The 17,459-nt window shown below is 37.1% G+C and overlaps 2 protein-coding genes across 8 annotated transcripts; one reads left to right on the forward strand and one right to left on the reverse strand.

Moving 5' to 3' along the window:
- Positions 1-2,482: 2,482 nt before the first annotated feature.
- On the forward strand, positions 2,483-9,781 carry LOC306849187 (HAUS augmin-like complex subunit 5). 6 transcript variants are annotated; one of them, XR_013782301.1, is made up of 18 exons: positions 2,483-2,852; positions 2,955-2,987; positions 3,412-3,436; positions 3,510-3,642; positions 3,860-4,019; positions 4,280-4,355; positions 4,652-4,737; positions 4,831-4,885; positions 4,995-5,122; positions 5,227-5,308; positions 5,389-5,522; positions 6,466-6,628; positions 6,708-6,788; positions 7,241-7,386; positions 7,646-7,835; positions 8,200-8,338; positions 8,481-8,613; positions 8,729-9,057. XR_013782301.1 is itself a non-coding variant. In XM_079384048.1 (18 exons), exons 2-18 carry the CDS (start codon positions 2,968-2,970, stop codon positions 8,829-8,831), a joined length of 1,761 nt encoding a protein of 586 aa, XP_079240174.1. In that variant the 5' UTR covers positions 2,483-2,852; positions 2,955-2,967; the 3' UTR covers positions 8,832-9,781. The 6 variants fall into 6 exon arrangements, 4 of the variants coding, with proteins under 4 accessions (XP_079240174.1, XP_079240173.1, XP_079240171.1 ...); XM_079384048.1 differs by having other exon boundaries at positions 7,646-7,742; positions 8,729-9,781; XM_079384047.1 differs by having other exon boundaries at positions 7,643-7,742; positions 8,729-9,776.
- A 174-nt stretch (positions 9,782-9,955) lies between these two features.
- fzr1a (fizzy/cell division cycle 20 related 1a) lies at positions 9,956-17,135 on the reverse strand. 2 transcript variants are annotated; one of them, XM_079384050.1, is made up of 14 exons: positions 16,367-17,135; positions 14,058-14,174; positions 13,793-13,924; positions 13,379-13,442; positions 13,088-13,218; positions 12,915-12,994; positions 12,651-12,834; positions 12,491-12,556; positions 12,312-12,414; positions 11,301-11,485; positions 10,950-11,183; positions 10,725-10,829; positions 10,533-10,625; positions 9,956-10,433 (listed from the first exon to the last, which is right to left on the reverse strand). In XM_079384050.1, exons 2-14 carry the CDS (start codon positions 14,124-14,126, stop codon positions 10,392-10,394), a joined length of 1,488 nt encoding a protein of 495 aa, XP_079240176.1. In that variant the 5' UTR covers positions 14,127-14,174; positions 16,367-17,135; the 3' UTR covers positions 9,956-10,391. The 2 variants fall into 2 exon arrangements, with proteins under 2 accessions (XP_079240176.1, XP_079240175.1); XM_079384049.1 differs by lacking the exon at positions 16,367-17,135 and adding an exon at positions 14,853-15,037.
- Between the last annotated feature and the right edge of the window lie 324 nt (positions 17,136-17,459).

Here is a 17,459-nt window from a genome sequence, read left to right on the forward strand (position 1 = left end):
CCCCCCCAATAACCAAAACTAGCAAGTTCAACCCCCCCAATATTTATATCACGGTTAATGGAAACCTAGAATCAGGCTATTTATGAATTATTTTAACCGCGAGTTCGGCGTTTTTATAAGCACTAACCTCACGTACGAACCGATCGGAGCGCTTATCAGCACAACATGACTGAAGCGCAGTTCTTTTAATTGTGCACGAGCGGCGCGCGAATAACCCTATACTCTGTGCGCGTTCACCAGCGCGCTCAGAAGTGTGAGAAGATTTGCGCGAGCCATTCCTATCGTGAAGCTGATGGTAAAATATGCGATCTATTTGAATTCTGCGATCTATACTCTGTGCGATATATTTGGATCTATTGAGAAACTGCCACTTTAAAATGCTATGGAGAAAGTCGAACATTATCTAAAAAAAGGCATTAAAAAGACTAATGAAAAGATGAGAACAGATAATATTGCACCAGCACTAACATAACATTAAATATTTTTAAACTTCTCATGACCACCTTTACTATAATTTATCACGTTTTATTGTAGGCTTAGTGTGGTAAATTTAGTCTAATTTGTAGAATTTATAATAGATAATCTGTTAAGGGAATAGATTTTTCCCTAAAGATTTATATTACAACTGTGGCATGTTTTAGCTATTGTTTCTAAAGGCTATTGCTTCTCATAACAAATGCAATATAGATTAATAAAAAAAAAGTCATTATTGGCCTGGTAATGACTAATAGGCTAACCTTATTATAACAAATGCTACAGTTAAGAACTATGGTGCTTTTTCATAAGAGCAAGCACAAGTCAGAATCGAGAGCCGGTTGTAATAATGAGTGATGGAGAAACCTGGACTTCAGATATTACAATGATGGCACAGATTAAATCATTAAGAGCCTGATGAACTGTTAAGGAGTAAGAAATAATATCAATATAAGAAAATGTTAAATTGACTTCCCATATTGAAGTCTCGTATTGAATTAGAACATTCTGTCAAACTATAGCCTAAGTGTCTAAATAATATAAAATACATTATATCCTATGTAAACAAGTAATTGATAACTAGCCTTTTACTTTATTGCAGTTACGCAATCAACCAAATTTGCATGTGTGGTGGATAGCACAAAAGTACGGTGGCCGAGAGAGCTCAACGCGCTGCAAATAGAAAAAAACGCCTGCAAATTAAGAAAACAGCTTTCGTCAATTTGACAACACACGCGCTACAAATGCTCACAACAAAACCAAACAAAGAAACGCACTGCAAATAAAATTTATTTGATTGTATTGTAAGCATTTGTCGTGTGTTTCTTTATTTGTTTGTGTTGTGAGCATTTGCATCGCCTGCTGTCAAACTGATGATGTTTTCTTGATTTGCTGGTGCTTTTTCTATTTGCATGTGTTTTTTTAAGTTGCAGCATGTTGAGCTCTCTCGGTCACCGTACAAAAGACCATTTTACAAAAATAAACATTTAAGCAAACCAACAAATAAATAAACCTTAAGAGGGAGCATGACCCGGGGTCCACTTCAACCCCCCCAATGTTCAAACCAAAACTACGCCCTTGCTTGTACGCATCCAGATCATTATACTTATCACGAAGTTCGACGTTGTCTTTCACCAATCTTACGATTTTCTTTTCCAGTTCCTCAGTTTTATCATTCAAATGCTTCACCTGTTCACCGTGGAATTCGAGGGAGCTGATTATCTGTTTAATAGAGTTTGAGTTTTCAAGTACCGTTTTTTCAACAAAGTTTCTTCGTGCATGGCCTCCATTCTCTGCATGAATCTCATTAGCATGGCATCACTCACGGAAAGACTGTCGTCTTTACTTTTGACTGTCGACTGTCGAGTTTACTTTTTTTCGCAGGGTTCGGTTCAGGTGTATCGGGTAAAAGCGCGAACTCAGCCTGTCCAACAACTGCATCCAATTCAGCGTTTAGAGTTCTCCTTGCATAGCTGTGCATAGCAAGGAGAGTTTCTTCTTTGTCCTCCATATTCACAAGACAACAGCAATTTATAGCAAAAGCATGTGGATTATTATTATTAGCGACTCGCTGGCAAAAGCGTCTTCAGTAAAGCTCAAATAGTAAAAAATGCAAAGAAAAAAAAGATAATTAAAGGAGGCTACTTAACTCATAATATAAACTGTATCTTTCCAGTTAGTTCTGAACATGAACTATTTTTAAAAAACGCGGGATCTGAGCAAAGAGCTCCTGCAAACCTGTCTTGCTACAACGCCATCTTGCCCCCCCCAATATTCTCATTCTAAAAAAAGTCAAAAGAGATATAATAGCCTACTTGTTACATTATAATACGATAATAAGAGTATCAGTCAAGATTAATTATTCAGTGAATTTAATCCTGTAAAAGCAATATTAAAATAAAAACGTTATTTTTAAGAAAATGGAAAATAAAAGAACATTCAACACAAAAGAGTACTGGACAGATATGTGCTGATATTCTTATACTGACCTGTAGGGGCAGCATCGGCTACTTTAGGGACAAGTAGCAAAATAAACGGAGGCGAAGAAACGTCTACCGCGTATTTTGACTTGTCCTTTTCGCATTAGATGTGAGATTTTAGTTTATACTGCAGGTTCGTTTTATTATTATCAGAATATTTAAAAATATGGCAAGTCTGAGTCAGGAACTAAAGCGCTGGGCTGTTGAGGATCTTGAGTTGCCAGGAGCCAGACTCCCGGATGACGGATATATGAAGACGTTAGTGAGTTAGCATTAATTCTAGCATTAATCCTCTTCACCGATTTTAGATTGATCATGTGTTTACGTTTTATCTAGGTTGTGTGTCGGTCCTGGGGCTTCCATTTGGAAGTATATCACGCAACATGTTTATAAGGAAAGGTGAGATCTTATGGTTTTACAATCTCTAATGCTTTCTACGTGTTTTGCTATGTACTTTTTCTGGTTATGCAATATTCCTTTGACATAAGTTATATCTTACAGGAACGTTCGAGTCATGAGGGGGAACATTCAGTGGTATCCTTTAAGTTTTCTGACAATGTGACGTGTTAATATGCATATGTGTATATTTTGTGCAGGGTTGTTATTGCTTATTAAACCAAAACTATTAAAATTCGTTTTCGTTAATTAGTAACGAGAAGGCATAAGTCGAAGTATTAAAATGACTAATAATCAAATGAAATAAAAACTGATAATATATAAACAAACCCTAATACCAAGTATTAACAGATACTATAATCGTATATTAATAATATTAAAATAACACTGATTTTATGACGCATAAAATATGAAAGGCCCACCACAATTGATATATTTTTACTGTGTTGTCAAAATGTTGAAAATGCGACTTTAATACAAGTAATAAAGCTGCAACTTCATTACTTGCTAAATTGTGGTTGTGTGCGCTGTGGAATTGTTCCTTGACCATATAAATTCTAAGGTACAAAGTGTTACAAGATAAAGAGGTAAAGAAATGTATTTGATTGCAATTTGCTATGGTGCTTCTATAAGGATTCATAAGATGATTATTCTTTGTAGCTTAAACAGTTGAAAAATCAGAATAAAGATGTGAGAAGGCTTGAGCTTCAGAGAGAGATTGATGCCCTTCAGACTGAACTCAGTCAACTGGACACAAAGATCAGTAGAGTGGAGGATCAACTAGCTACTGAAGGTGAATGTGCTTATTCTATCTTTCTGTTCATCTTCATGCTCTTTTATACTACCTATACTACAGACTGTGTAGGGAAAAAGGATTTAAGTCATCAAAAGATTAAAATGGTCGATAATTACCTTCTTAACTGTTTTTTATCCTTTTAAAAAATGATAATCAGGTTATGGAATGGTATTTTAAGTTGTTGTTACTAATATCTTCTCCTGTTGCTGAGCAGAGAAGAACGTGAATAGGAACTGGGAGGACTTTATGGAGAGCAGGCACAGACAGATCCTGTTAGATTCTTTCAGGGAGCGCTGCTCTGAGGAGAGAAACGTACTGTTAGAGGACACACACGTGATTGGCACTCAGCGGCATGCCCTGGAAGAGCTGTCCAAGTGAGCCACCTTCAGACTGTCATATTTCTATTGCAGCTTTCTCAAAAACTGATTAGTTAAAGTTGCTGTGTGCCATATTTTGATGCTGTGTGCATCTTTGTCAAGTCACCTTTATTTATATAGCGCTTTTAACAATACAGATTGTGTCAAAGCACTTAACAGTATCAAATGGGAGAATCATTGTCCTTTGCTAAATAAAAGCATTAATTTCTTGTATATGACTCAAACCTGTAAATCACATTGTTTTTCTAATTGTCCAGGAAAGCAGAGGTGAAGTTGGTGTTTGGGCCATCTAACAGTTCAGACAGTGAAGCTGGAGCAGATCCATTGGTTTTAGTAAGTATTGCTGTATATAATGGTGTTTGTGATGCACACTGTAACATTATAATTATAGCTACTTTTTGGCTTCTTATCATTGCTAATGTCAGTTTTAATTCTGAAATTCAAAAATTCTACTTTTGAATGGCCTTCATTTGAGAATAGGTGGTATAGTTACAAAATCTTTAACTAAATTTTCACTTAGGGCCTAATTGGATCATTTTAACCAGTCAAACTCCAACTGACCACTTAATTAAACCACTCATCCTTCCACTGATTGTAACTCATGAAATACTATTTCTGTCTCATTTCAGAAAGATATGAGAGAGCTCTGCAGCGAGAGGCTTCTCTTCTTCCAGGGCCTGCTAGAGAGTGAACTAAACTTGAATTCGTCCACTGAGTAAGACGCACAGACCTTTGATGCTGATATTGTAGATAGAAGAGCTTTAGCACTTTTGCCTTGTTGATATTTATTCATTTGTTTTTCATCCAGATTTACTCATGAACAAAGAAAAGCAGTGATCCAGCACTGGACGAGTGCAGTGGAGGTAGATGAAGACACTCATTTCGGGAGGATGCATGTTTGTTTCTGTGTCTGCATGCATTTTGTTCTGCACAACAACAACTTATGAGAACCTCAATATGTTTAATTTTCAGAACGTTCTACGCTCTCATCCTCCAAACCAAGTTCTTTCAGCTCTTCAAGCCTTGACCTCCAGACAGCAGGTGGCGTTAGAAGAGAAGATTGCAGCTTTGAATGTGAAGCGTGACGTTTCGGATCTAGGGTATGTTTTTGCATTAAAATGTATTTGATCAAAACCCACTCTATAATTAATGATGTTATTGTATCGATTATTGCTTATTACTCAGGTATTTGCACTTAATGCAGGTTTCGTTATGAGAGCGATCACCTAATAGATGTGTCGGCTGAGCAGAAAGAGGAGTTAACACCTGTCCGCAGTCTATTCCAGGTGATCTATTGAGAGGGTAATCTTACTGCATTGAACACACTTTCTCTTGTGGGGCAGATTGTATTTGTGTTTGCACACAGTCTGCCTGGGAGGAGGTGGAGCGGAGTTATTTTGAACTGGCACAGACTCGCAAGAGATGTGGGCAGCTAGACACCGAACTCACGGCTTTGATGAGAAAAGCAGAGACTGCACACGGATCAGACCCAGTGTCCAGGTGAAAATTATTATATTTACTTTTGAACTTGCAAAGTCAATAACTATTAGTAATTATTACATTATAATTACTAATAATACTTATAATTGCATGCTGAATTCCTTGAATGGGGTGTGTGTATATATGCAAGTAAAAAATACAATACAATAAATAAAAAAATAAAAAATATACACATATATATATATATATATATAGATGAACCGACTTTTTTATTTTGCACTGTTCTCTGAGTCCACTTGTAATGTTATCAAGATTTTTACATAAAAAAAAAAAATCATAATTTAGAAGTAATAGGCTATGGTCTGTTTGAATATGCGGGGCGGATTGTTGACTCAGAAGTAAACGACCACTGCTATGATTGGCTAACATCTTTTATAGATGGACTCTGCTGTGTTTTAGGTTAAAAATGCATAAATACTCAGTACATATAAGACAAAGCAATAGTGATCACGTGATGAAAACAGGTATTCACACTTGCGACATCGGATCCAATATATTTGGCACAGTATCGTCTTTCAGTTTCAATGCGTCAAATTGTGCCTTTGTTTGTAAACGAATCCGCGGTAAAATAAAGTGAACAAAAGACAAAGTTCTTACTGACGCGGTCTGGCACTACATTAAAAAGTAAGTTAATAAAATAATTTTATGATAATAAGTTTATCATTTGGTTTGCATAGACCTATATATGTGTATATATATATATATATATATATATATATATATATATATATATATATATATATATATATATATATATGTGTGTATATATGTATGTATATATATATATATATATATATATATATATATATATATATATATGTGTATATATGTATGTTAATAAAAATAGTATAGTAAAATATATATTGTGTATAATATGGGAGGTATTTAAAAAAAAAAACATGTTTGTTGTAATACAAATGAGTTTTGTTCTGTTTGTGAGCAGGTGTGTGTTTGAGTTGGAGATGGAGGGAGTAAAGCAGTCAGCAGTTAGAGACAACATCAGAGAGCAGTGTGCTCAGCTACAGCTCCAGGCCAGAGAGGGGCAGGACGCCATGAGAACCCTGCAGACACAGTGGCAAAGTGTCATGGCCTTCAGACAGCTTGTGGTGTGTAATTGTATTTATTCCTAACAAAAGACTGCTAATTCATAGTCTGGAGTTAAGTGTGTTTTTTTTCCCTGTGTAGGACAGAAGACAAGAGCAGATACGGTGCCTGATCAAGGGAAACTCCACTGTGAAGACCGAGTTAACCCGTGTCCATGCAGAGGTGTCGTTTCATGCAATACGTTCTTTAGTCTTCAGTGTCACATGATCCTTTTGAAATCATTCTAATATATTGATTTAGTGCTGAAGAAATTTATTTTAAATCAGACAAAGTTTTGAATGGTAATTTGTGTGTATGTATCTATATACAGTGCCCTCCAAAAGTATTGGGACTGTAAGGCCAATTCCTTTATTTTTGCTGTAGACTGAAAACATTTGGGTTTGACATCAAAAGAGGAATATGAGATGAGAGATTAACATTTCTAAATTGTGTATCAGATCCAGATGAAAATACCTGTAAATAAAAACTGAAATGTTAATCTCTCATCTCATATTCATCTTTTGATGTCAAACCCAAATGTTTAGTCTACAGCAAAAATAAAGCAATTGGCCTTACTGTTCCAATACTTTTGGAGGGCACTGTATACAATAAACCTTTTTTTATTTTTTTTTCAGGTTGGGCAGTATGTTCAAGAAAAGCTCAATCCTCAATTTGGCTGTGTGATTAAAGCCAGCAGTGAACTGCGTAACTCTGTGTCACAAGGGGCCAAGCACTTCAGTTGTGTAGCACTGGCTGCACTCAATCGCAGGGTTATGAAGGGGTCTGCAAATCTACCGAAATCCCTTTTTCCCTTCAGTGCCTTTGTACAAGAGACCATGCCTAGCATTTTGAGTTGTTTTGCAACATGAAGTCAGAGGCTGAAGTTCTTGAAAGTTTTCTTTCACATTAATTTGTGTGCAAATTAATTTGCACATTAATATTGCGTTATCACAGTATCATTGGAAAAAATAAACTAAATTAATCATTCTCTGAAGCTTAATGTCTGTGCTGTGACCTAGTCTTTTGTTCTTAATCAGCAGAGGGCAGAAACCACCAGCAGCTCAGCTTTCCATCCACCGGATACAGTCTCCAGCTTTCCACAAACTCTGTCAAAGTCTTTCATTTCCCATGTATATGGTGAGATGCTCACTTGCTGTCTGTTAAAACTCTTCAATTGTTCCTCACCTTTCTGAAAGGCATTTCAATTAATAGCTCATCAAGCACCAGTTAGTAAGTTCATTGTTTTAACATACAGTAAGCGTTAATTTTCAAATGATTGTTCATATCATATGCAGATTAAATATAGTGGTAGCCAAAATGATTAGAACATTAGTAAAAGCTCACTGGATTATTACAATTAATGGCAAAATGAATGTTTGGAAATGTGAACTGATATTTCCTATTGACACACTACATCAAAAGATAGAAATAACTGACTTAAAACCATTTTTTATCTGATGAAAATTTTGGCCACCACTGTATGTTTGTCAAAGATCGACAGTATCCATGTCAAGCGCTTTTTGTTTTTGTTTGTTTTTTTTAAACCTGAAATGTAGTAAAAACTGATGGCGGGAGTTTTGTCTTTCTTTGCCAGGCTCCAGAAGAGCTGTGGTCTCAAGCTGCAGTGTTAAGGCTGGAGTTAAGAAATCTGCGCAGTCTTCTTCAGCTTTTCTCAGAGTCATCAGCCGACCTGCAGAAGCTGACCGCACAGCTACCATCGCCTGATCAGCAGAGTATGTCATTAAGGCAATTTTTTTAAAACTTGGATAACTCTTTTTGACCTGCTTTTTTCCCCCAAATTAAATTGAGTTTTTGTCAGTGGTAAGAGCCTAGATTCCTTGCTATGAGAGAATGCTCTTTTGCTGTCTGTTTCAGCTTTGGTGCAGCGTGTGAAGATGGTAGATGAAGAGATTCTGCAGACGTTGCTCCCACGGGCCCGTGAGCTCACAAAGAGGTGCTCAAAAGGCCTGCTTTACACGGACCAAGTGAAGACTGCCATCACACACTGGTAATACACTAAAATGTTTCCAACACAGGCCCTTTGGAATAGTCAAGCCTCTTTTATTTTTATGGCACTTTATACAATAGAGATTGTTTCAAAGCAGCGATCCCAAACTGTGCAGGTGGGAGCAGCCTGGACAGCTTGCCCTGCCAGAGATGGAGAGAGAGGGACTGACTTTCCAGCAGTGGCTTCAACGATGGAAACTGGCAACAAAGGAATCCTAACTTAGTTTTGCATTGGAGAACAAAGTTTATGGGCAGCTTTATCTGTACATAATTTATATTTCACTTTCTTTCAATTTACTCTTACTAATCTGGGATTTAATAGGCTAACCTAGGATTTCTTATTAACTTTTCTGCAACACAATCAGTTTGTGTTTGAGCATGCATTCTGTTCATAAAATTCTATGCACTTTTTCTGGATTTCTCAATAAATAATGTAATACGCTGGAATAAAGGTGCAGTTGTATGTTTTGTGGTGTCGTAAATCTCCCTACTGAAGGTAGAAGTTACTAAAATGCATGTGCTGTTGCCAGTGTTGTTTACAGTATAGTACAGTATCCCCTTGTAGGAGCTTGTGTAATGAGACTGTTTATGAAATTGTCTTATAAATGGTAATAGTAGTGGTATTTCTACTGGGTTAGATCAAATACTGATCTGTAAACACACTGTAACTTTGTGATGATGGCCTATGGGCGTCCAGCTCTTATTGATGTAATTTCAGATCATTTCCTGTTTAAGAGATACTGCTGTAGTCTATAATCGTAATGTTCTATCCTGTGTAGCCTTTAAAGACTGATTTATAACCTGTGCAAATGTACTTCTGTATAAGTGTTTTTGACCAGTAAAATGTCAGGCTGTTTTCTAAGCTAATAAGGAAACTAATAGACTAGACTATCGTTCAAAAGTCAGGGGTCATGTTTTGAGAGAAACTTCGCTCACTAAGGTTGCATTTATTTGATCAAAAATGCAGTAAAACAGTAATATTGTGAAATACTAATAACGCAAGAATATATTATCATTGTAGAAAACAATGTTGGGCTGCTTGATGTTTTTGTGGAAATAGTGGTACTTTTCAGAATTCTTTGGAGTAAGTTGAAAAGATATTTGAGTTTTTTGTACGATTGTCTTGCAGTCACTTTTGATAAATGTAATGCATTCTTGCGGAGTAATTTATAGTCATTTCTGATTGACTTTTTTTTTTTTTGCATATTTTCATGATTTGATTTGCTTTTCCTCAACTCGCATATCCTAGTTCCCAAATACTTCTAGTATTTGCAAAAATATTTTCCAAGTTTACTGATTCAAACCTTGTAAAGAATTTTGTCAAACCACAAATGACAAAGCAAAAAAATGTTCAGGGTGTTTTATAATACTCCATATCAATTTCAAGCAACTGAAGTTAAAAACTGAATTTTCTTTCATATACATTTTTCACAATCAAAAGATCACGCATTAGAATGCTTACAAATGTTTCCAGACGCAGCTGTCACAATGGCTAAATTTTTCATTACACCCTGATTCAATGGCATTGTTTCTGGCTTAAGGCTTGGATAACATGTCATAGACACTTCTCTGTAACCAAAAACAATCACACATAAAATCATGAACTGAACTGTACACATAAAAGGAAACAACATTTGAACTAAAAATGAAATGTCAGGGGAGGAAAAAAAGTGTTGTGGTTGAGACAGTACATCTTTTGGTGTAGATCTCGGCTTGTTTTATGTCCAGTCTACTGCAAGTGATTAATGATGGAGATATGTTATAAAGACTCGATCCCAATTATCGTATTCTGGTGAAGAGGTTTAAAACTGACACAGATTCCTGAAAGATGAAAAAATATATATATAACAGATAATTAAATTGCAGACATGAGCTTGAGAAAAAGCCAGTATTTCCCAAAAATAAAAAAGATAAAATTACCTTTGTCGATCGTGTTTTACTAAATACATTCCAAAAACGCAGAGTTTCATCACCTGCACCAGTCACTATTGCCTCTCCATCGGGAGACATTGCCTTCAAGATAAAAAGATAATATCAGTAAACAGCATTCAAAAATACTATTACAATAAGAGTCAACTGTTAAAATAAAACAACAGAAGTTGATGTACTAACCAGATAGAGCACCCTATACGAATGGCCAGTCAATTTGGCTACTTGAGTAAGTGAGGGGTATTTCCACACGAGGATCTGATTCTGAGAGTAACCATGTGTGCTGACCTGGAGGCATTGGAACATGCATTAAGAGTCACCATCATTCCTATTAGTCTATCTCTCCAGCTATAACCAACCATAAACATCAACACGGAGCATTTGGTCAGTTGATCAGAATAAACGTACCAGTTCGTTGGTGTGTTTGGACCAGGCCAGGTTGCAGACTTGTGAGCCTGTGTCGATACACTGCAATGGCTGCGCTGTTAGAGTGTTCCAGAAGCGGATGCAGCGGTCTGCCGTTCCCCCTCCTGAGGCCAGCAGCCCGTGTTGGTGAGGAGACCAGGCAATGGCCTTCACTGCGGCCAGGTGTTCTGTGTACTGCTGCATTGGTAACACGCTCGAGTGATTCCACACTAACAGCTGCAGGATCAATCATAGGAATGCTTTGAGAGAGATGCAGTTACCAAAAAAAAAAAAGGTGCTAATATATTTTCGTATACTGTAAAGTTTGTACATTATATACAGCAGTCAGGTCACCTTGTTGTCATTTCCCCCAGAGGCCAGCAGCTGATGGTCAGTGCTCCACTTGAGTCCGCAGACCTCTTGTCTATGACCCTGCAGCCTGCGCTCTGACTGCAGAGGGGGCGTCCTGATATCTCTTTGAAGGATCATGCGGTCCCGACTGCCCGATGACAGCTGATCTGCATTCCAGGCCAATGCACCTGAGGGCAGAATTCTGAGAGTTTTCATAACAGGTTTAACCTTATACATACATTTCCCTAGAATGTGAAGCACATCAGAAAATAAATGTCAAAAATGGACAAACTATAAATCATTACAAGCAAGAGTGAACATAGATACTACATTTCAAATGTTTGTGGACAGTAAAATTTCTTTGTTTTTAAAAGTCAAAATGTAAAAGAACTGTACTTTTTTTGGTTGAATATATTTTAATGTTATTTATCCCTGTGATGGCATAGCCGAATTTTAAGCAGACACTACTCCAGTCTATAGTGTCACACGATCCTTCATTCTAAGATGCTGATTTGGTACTCTAGAAACATTCTTATTACCAATTTTGCTGCTTAATATTTAAGTGGAAACCATGATACTTTTCAGGATTTACTTAAAAAAAAAAAAAAAAAAAATAGATCAAAATAACAATTCATTTCAAATAGATTTTGTTTGTAACAAGGTCTGTAATGTCACATTTTATAAAGGTTTTAATGTAATTTTGTCAATTTACTACATACCTAATAAAAAATATAAATTAAAACTCAGTTACACTTTTTTAAAGTGTCCTTGTTACAGTGCAATTATACATATAAATACTGAGTAATACTAATTAACTACATGTACATACTATATGGTTAGAATTAGGGTTTGGCCAAAGTTTACTTGCATATAATTATGCATAATTTATTGTTATTATAAAAGTAAGTACATGTAATGTGTAACAAGGACACCATATAAATAAAGTGTTACACCTTTGATCAATGAATTTCAATGTTTTTCTATAATTTTCCATAAGTATTTTTTTATACTTACCAACTCTTGCTGTGTGTCCCTCCAAGGCAAACAGCTTTTTGCCAGCGGTAGCATCCCAAATTTGTACAAAGCCTTTGTGTGTACCCACAGCGACAAGATTGCCCTATGAGAGAAGAACGGTCAGACCACAAAACCAAGAAAGCAATTCCTGATAGTCCATGTCATAAAGGTTAACTCACTCTCTCTGACCAGCCCACCGACGTAACTGAATCGCCCTCCACTGATAGGTCACATAGTCGCGTTACCTGCAGACAAAGCAAAGAAAATAACACACAGCTTAGTCCAAGTGTTGACTGGGTATTTACTGCCTCTAAATTTGCATAAACAGCTAATGCGTACTTGACTGGTGCAGGCACTCCAAAGGTAAACACAAGTCCCCAGTCCAACACTGAGCACATTTAAAGAGGACCAGTCCACTAAGTTGAGGTAGAAGTCATCTTGTAGTTCCGGTGCATCTAGCACCTTAAAAGGAATCTTGGAAATTTTGCGTGTAGGTTTTCTTGGCGACCGCAGCAGCTTCTGGCTATAAACAAATACATGCATGCAATTAAAAGAATGCATTTTACTAATCAATCACATTTTTCAGGAGACGACTCAACTTACCTTTTGCTGCTAACGGGCGAGAGGGAGTATGGGGAAACACTGTTATCATCAGGTGTGGATCTTTTGGCACTGAGTGAATACTGTACATACAAACACAAAGTATGCGTTTAAAACACAGATCAAAACACTTATGTGGCATCAAATGAACAGATCAGTGGATAAGAGAGACTTACACTAAAGAGGCTCCTCCTCTCGGGTGTGGAGGGCTGTAGTCGTCTATCTTCTGTCTGAGGATCCAGAACCTTCTCAATCCCAGCCCCAAGCAACTCATTCTTCAGCAGGGCAGAATACGCCAAGCCGTCCGCTGTCAGACAACACAGTAAACGAGGCAAATTAGTACAACAAAAGAGAGTTGAGTATCATATTTGAGAATATGATCCATCAAAATTGAGGTTCATTTAAAGCATAGTCTGTCTCTCTCCATTAAAAAATATCATAATCAACACAATCCTCTTCACACTCACCTTTGCCAGTATCTGATGTTGCATCTTTGGTTTTTTTATTCTGGCTTGGTGACTTTTCATTTTCCTGCAATAAGAGTAAAGAAAAATGAACTTGACATTTCGCATTCCTTTGATTCAAATCAAATGGAAGCTATATGGAAGCTCCATTATGAGGAGTGAGAACCAGAAGGGCATAAGTGACATTTTTGGTGAAATGGAGATATATATATATATATATATATATATATATATATATATATATATATATATATATATATATAAAGCTCTTAATCCATGAGTAATGCATTAGTGTACACATTTTTATTATAAACAATTGAAATCAGTACACAAATTCAGATCAAACTATGGAAAAATTTTAAATGAAATCTGGTTCTCACCCCTTGATACTAGTATTTTAAAAAATATTCCACCCACATTTATTCTGTGGAAGTTGATGCTCCAGTTAGCTCCAGCTCGAGACGGTATGAATCGGTCTCCATGCTTGCTTGGTGATGACAGCGGTGACTCAGGGGTGGGGGTCAGGTGACAGATCACATCTCTTACTTTCTGTATCCAAAAAATAAGGAATCAGATCAAATGAATACTCTGAAGTGGATCATTCTAAAAACATTTAAATTGCATAAAAATATTTACATCAAATACAATTTCAAGTCATTAATACTCAAGATGACAGACTCACCATGGGGCTGGTGTTGTCATTCTGGACGTTGATCTGCCGTAGTAACCGGCGCTCATAGTCCTGATCCATGGATGTGATTCAGAAATCTGGGAATGTGGAGATCCAGGGGCACGGTGCCTAAAGTGCATTCATGGAAACAACATTACCCTTTTTAATGGGAGAAACATGATTTTATGAGAAGGCTAGAACTGCGTTAAAGGTCTACACTTTTAGGTTAATTTGTTGTCTGTTAACGATGCAAGACTCATCAGCAGATGCCATCTGTTCAATACCCATAAGCAGGTGTCAGAGAACAGCTGCTCAAATCGACAACTTCCAAACAATAGGAACATAGAGACAAGAATATGCTGGACTGCCATTCCCAATACATGACAAACTAATAAAATACCTTAAATGCATTCGTTTGGTGGCCTAAGCAAACAATGACAGCATATCTTACATTTTTTTTTATTGCGGATTAATGACGTTAAATGCTTCTTTACAAACAGGTAACGTTAAAACAAAATATCAATGTAATGTCAGAAAGCAATTACCGCAAAATTACTCTCGGTCCTTAATGAACAGATAAATTACTGCATTCCTTTGTCAACACGGCTAACTATTAACACCAGTGTTCATTTATAGAGAATTACTTCATCAATATAACGTTATATCAGATGAATCAAAGCTGTCTAAATGTATATATTAATAAAACAACAGTATTGTCCTGCACTGATTATTAGCATCTTAGTGTTTTATAATGGATTACTGAGCAGCTAGTTAGGCTAATCTGACCCCACAAATCATCGGACCTACCTTGACAACGATATTCGGCGAATTTATAATCCGATCAAGCAGAACCTTGTCCAAAACAAACACGTCGAGTGTAAACCTTGAACAAAATCAGAATATATTGATAATTGATATAATATACACTGCTCCGATTCTATTTGCTAAATCGAGGCTGTTGTTATCGATGGCACCGCAAGGAATCATGGGACAGCGTTAAACGTTGACGTCACGACATTTGAAACAAAACAAAAAAACGTTGCTATGTTTTTAAAAGAGCAAACTGATTTTTTATTAAAAGTCTAACAAGTACCTACCTAGCCTAAAGAAAGAAAGAAAGAAATTAAGAAAGAATTTCTTGTTTATTTTTTATAATGCAACATAATTTCCGGGTGTAATAGCTTTATACAAAATAGAGAAAAGAGGGGGGAATGTATAAGAGAAGAGATGCTACGTACATCAAATGGTAAATTATTGAGAGCCATTGAGTCCGTCATAAAATAATATTATATTTATATTTTCTTTCCCGTTGTTCTAAAACAAACTTTTATTTTGACAAGAACACGGGAGACCGGAAGTGGCCATCACGGCCGTTTTTGGAGCATGTTTGTTGTGCTTCTGTTCTATTTGATGATAAACAAACCTCACTAAATCACAAAAACAATACACTCCACTCCAAGTTAGAGTGTTTATAACCACACGTCGCACAAAATGCCACGTTCATACTTGAAAACAGACGAGGCGAGAGATGCTGCGGAGATGAAATATTTACTCGCATCCAAAATTAGGAGGCGAAAAGAAGAAATTCATAACTACATACTAGAAAGGAGAGCTGAAATTCACAAACGAATCAGATATCGAAGGCATCTTTTCCTCAATTACCGGAGCACGAGAACGGTAAGCTGTTATTTCTCTATATGTTTACTAAACATTTCTAAGACAGTAATGAGAAGTGTGTGCATAATAGTCAAGACATTATTTACATAGCGCTTTATGCTATACAGATGCTTTCAAAGCAGCTTCGCAGTTATAAACAGGAAAATATCAGAATCAACGATGCAGACTAGTGTCAGTGCAGTCAATACATAATAATAGGTAAAGAGAAGCAATTCCTTATTTGATGCCAGCCTGCATTCATGCAGTAAGCTTTTTTCTGTCAATGTTTTAGATACCATCACCAGATGAAGAAGACCTGCAAAATCATGTCCCAATCCTTTCAGACCCAGACTGGTGGGAGAGAGTTGTGATGACAGAGTTTGGACCAGAAGACTGGCTTGACAAGTTCCACATCACAAGAGACATCTTCCTTCTACTGAGCGCTAAACTCAAGCCTCAGCTCGAGCAAGTGTATATAGAGCAAAGTGGACAGACCATTACACTGGAGAGATGTATTGCCATGGCCTTAATGCGTTTGTCCACCAGCACAGAATACTGCTTCTTAAGTGAACTCTTTGGTGTGCCCATCCCAGCTGTGTGTCAGTGTGTACGAGAGGTATGTGAAGCCATCATTTTATTACTAAAACCCCTCTACATGCAGTTACCTGCAGATCATGAACTTGAAGAACATGCGGAGCAGTTTCATACTCTGTGGGGTTTTCCTCACTGCATTGGTGTCATCGACTCCCTTCATATCCCTGTTAAATCGCCCTCCACGGATACCCAGGATTGCTGGAACCCGAGAGGATGGCACTCTGTGGTGCTTCAGGGTGTGGTAAACGCACAAGGTACTTTCTGGGATGTTTGTTCTGGTTTTACAGGCAGCATGGATGACATGACCATCTTGCAGAGCTCAGAGCTGTGGACAATGGCAGAACAGGGAGGCTTCTGCTCTCAGCCACCCAAAGAACTGATGGGTCAACCGTTGGGATTTCTGCTGCTGGGGGATGTGGGTTATTCACTTCAGACCTGGCTACTGAAGTGCTATCCTCCTTTGTCAAATCTAACACCGCAACAGCAAACCTTCAACGTCCAGCTGAACCACGGCCTTAAAGTCATTGAGAATGCCTTCCAGCGTCTTAAAGCACGATGGCAGTGTCTGCACAACAGAAATGACAGCAATGTAGACTTGGTATCCAAGATGGCTGTAGCTTGCTGTATCTTGCACAACATCTGTAACGTGCATAACAGTCCGTTTAAAGAGGAGTGGGTTGACGCACTCAGCCAGAATGAATGTCCACAGCCCACAGATGTGCCTACGGTCTATATAGATGATCCAAACGCAGAGGCAGTTCGTTCTCTGCTCTGTAGCTATTTTGAGCAACAACAGCAGAGCAAAACACTTGATCCATCTCCAACAAGCAGCCCGGTTCTGCCTGTACCTGAGCCTCCTCAAGTGGACAGTGCTGGAACAGCATAGTTTGTGTATTGATCGATCATTTTATTAGCCTGTTCATAGTTTATAGCTGCCATTTAATACTTTGAAATTAAACATGGTAGAAAGTGTGTAAATTAATTGTATGTCTTGTAATTTATGACTGTACGATTGTTTTTTTTTTTTTTTATAAATCAGTGACTTTTAAATCATTTGTTACGTTTTATTTGGTGTCTAACGTATCAGTATTGTTTAAATGTTAAGTTCAAAGTGATTTTATATTTTTGTTGAAATAAAAAAAAATACTTATCGCATACGTTTTT

This window comes from Barbus barbus (assembly GCF_936440315.1).
Source record: "Barbus barbus genome assembly, chromosome: 29".
Classification (NCBI taxonomy): domain Eukaryota; kingdom Metazoa; phylum Chordata; class Actinopteri; order Cypriniformes; family Cyprinidae; genus Barbus; species Barbus barbus.

Excerpts from the sequence above, each read along its gene's own strand:
- LOC306849187 (XM_079384045.1), top strand. The coding sequence starts at position 2,968 with ATGAGGGGGAACATTCAGTG. Across the intron at positions 5,523-6,465 it reads GGATCAGACCCAGTGTCCAG|GTGTGTGTTTGAGTTGGAGA; the intron begins GTGAAAATTATT and ends GTTTGTGAGCAG. Across the intron at positions 7,387-7,642 it reads AATCGCAGGGTTATGAAGGG|CAGAGGGCAGAAACCACCAG; the intron begins GTCTGCAAATCT and ends GTTCTTAATCAG.
- fzr1a (XM_079384050.1), bottom strand. The coding sequence starts at position 14,126 with ATGGATCAGGACTATGAGCGCCGGTTACTACGGCAGATCAACGTCCAG. Across the intron at positions 12,557-12,650 it reads GGAGTGCCTGCACCAGTCAA|GTAACGCGACTATGTGACCT; the intron begins GTACGCATTAGC and ends CTTTGTCTGCAG. Across the intron at positions 10,434-10,532 it reads GTAAAACACGATCGACAAAG|GAATCTGTGTCAGTTTTAAA; the intron begins GTAATTTTATCT and ends TTCATCTTTCAG.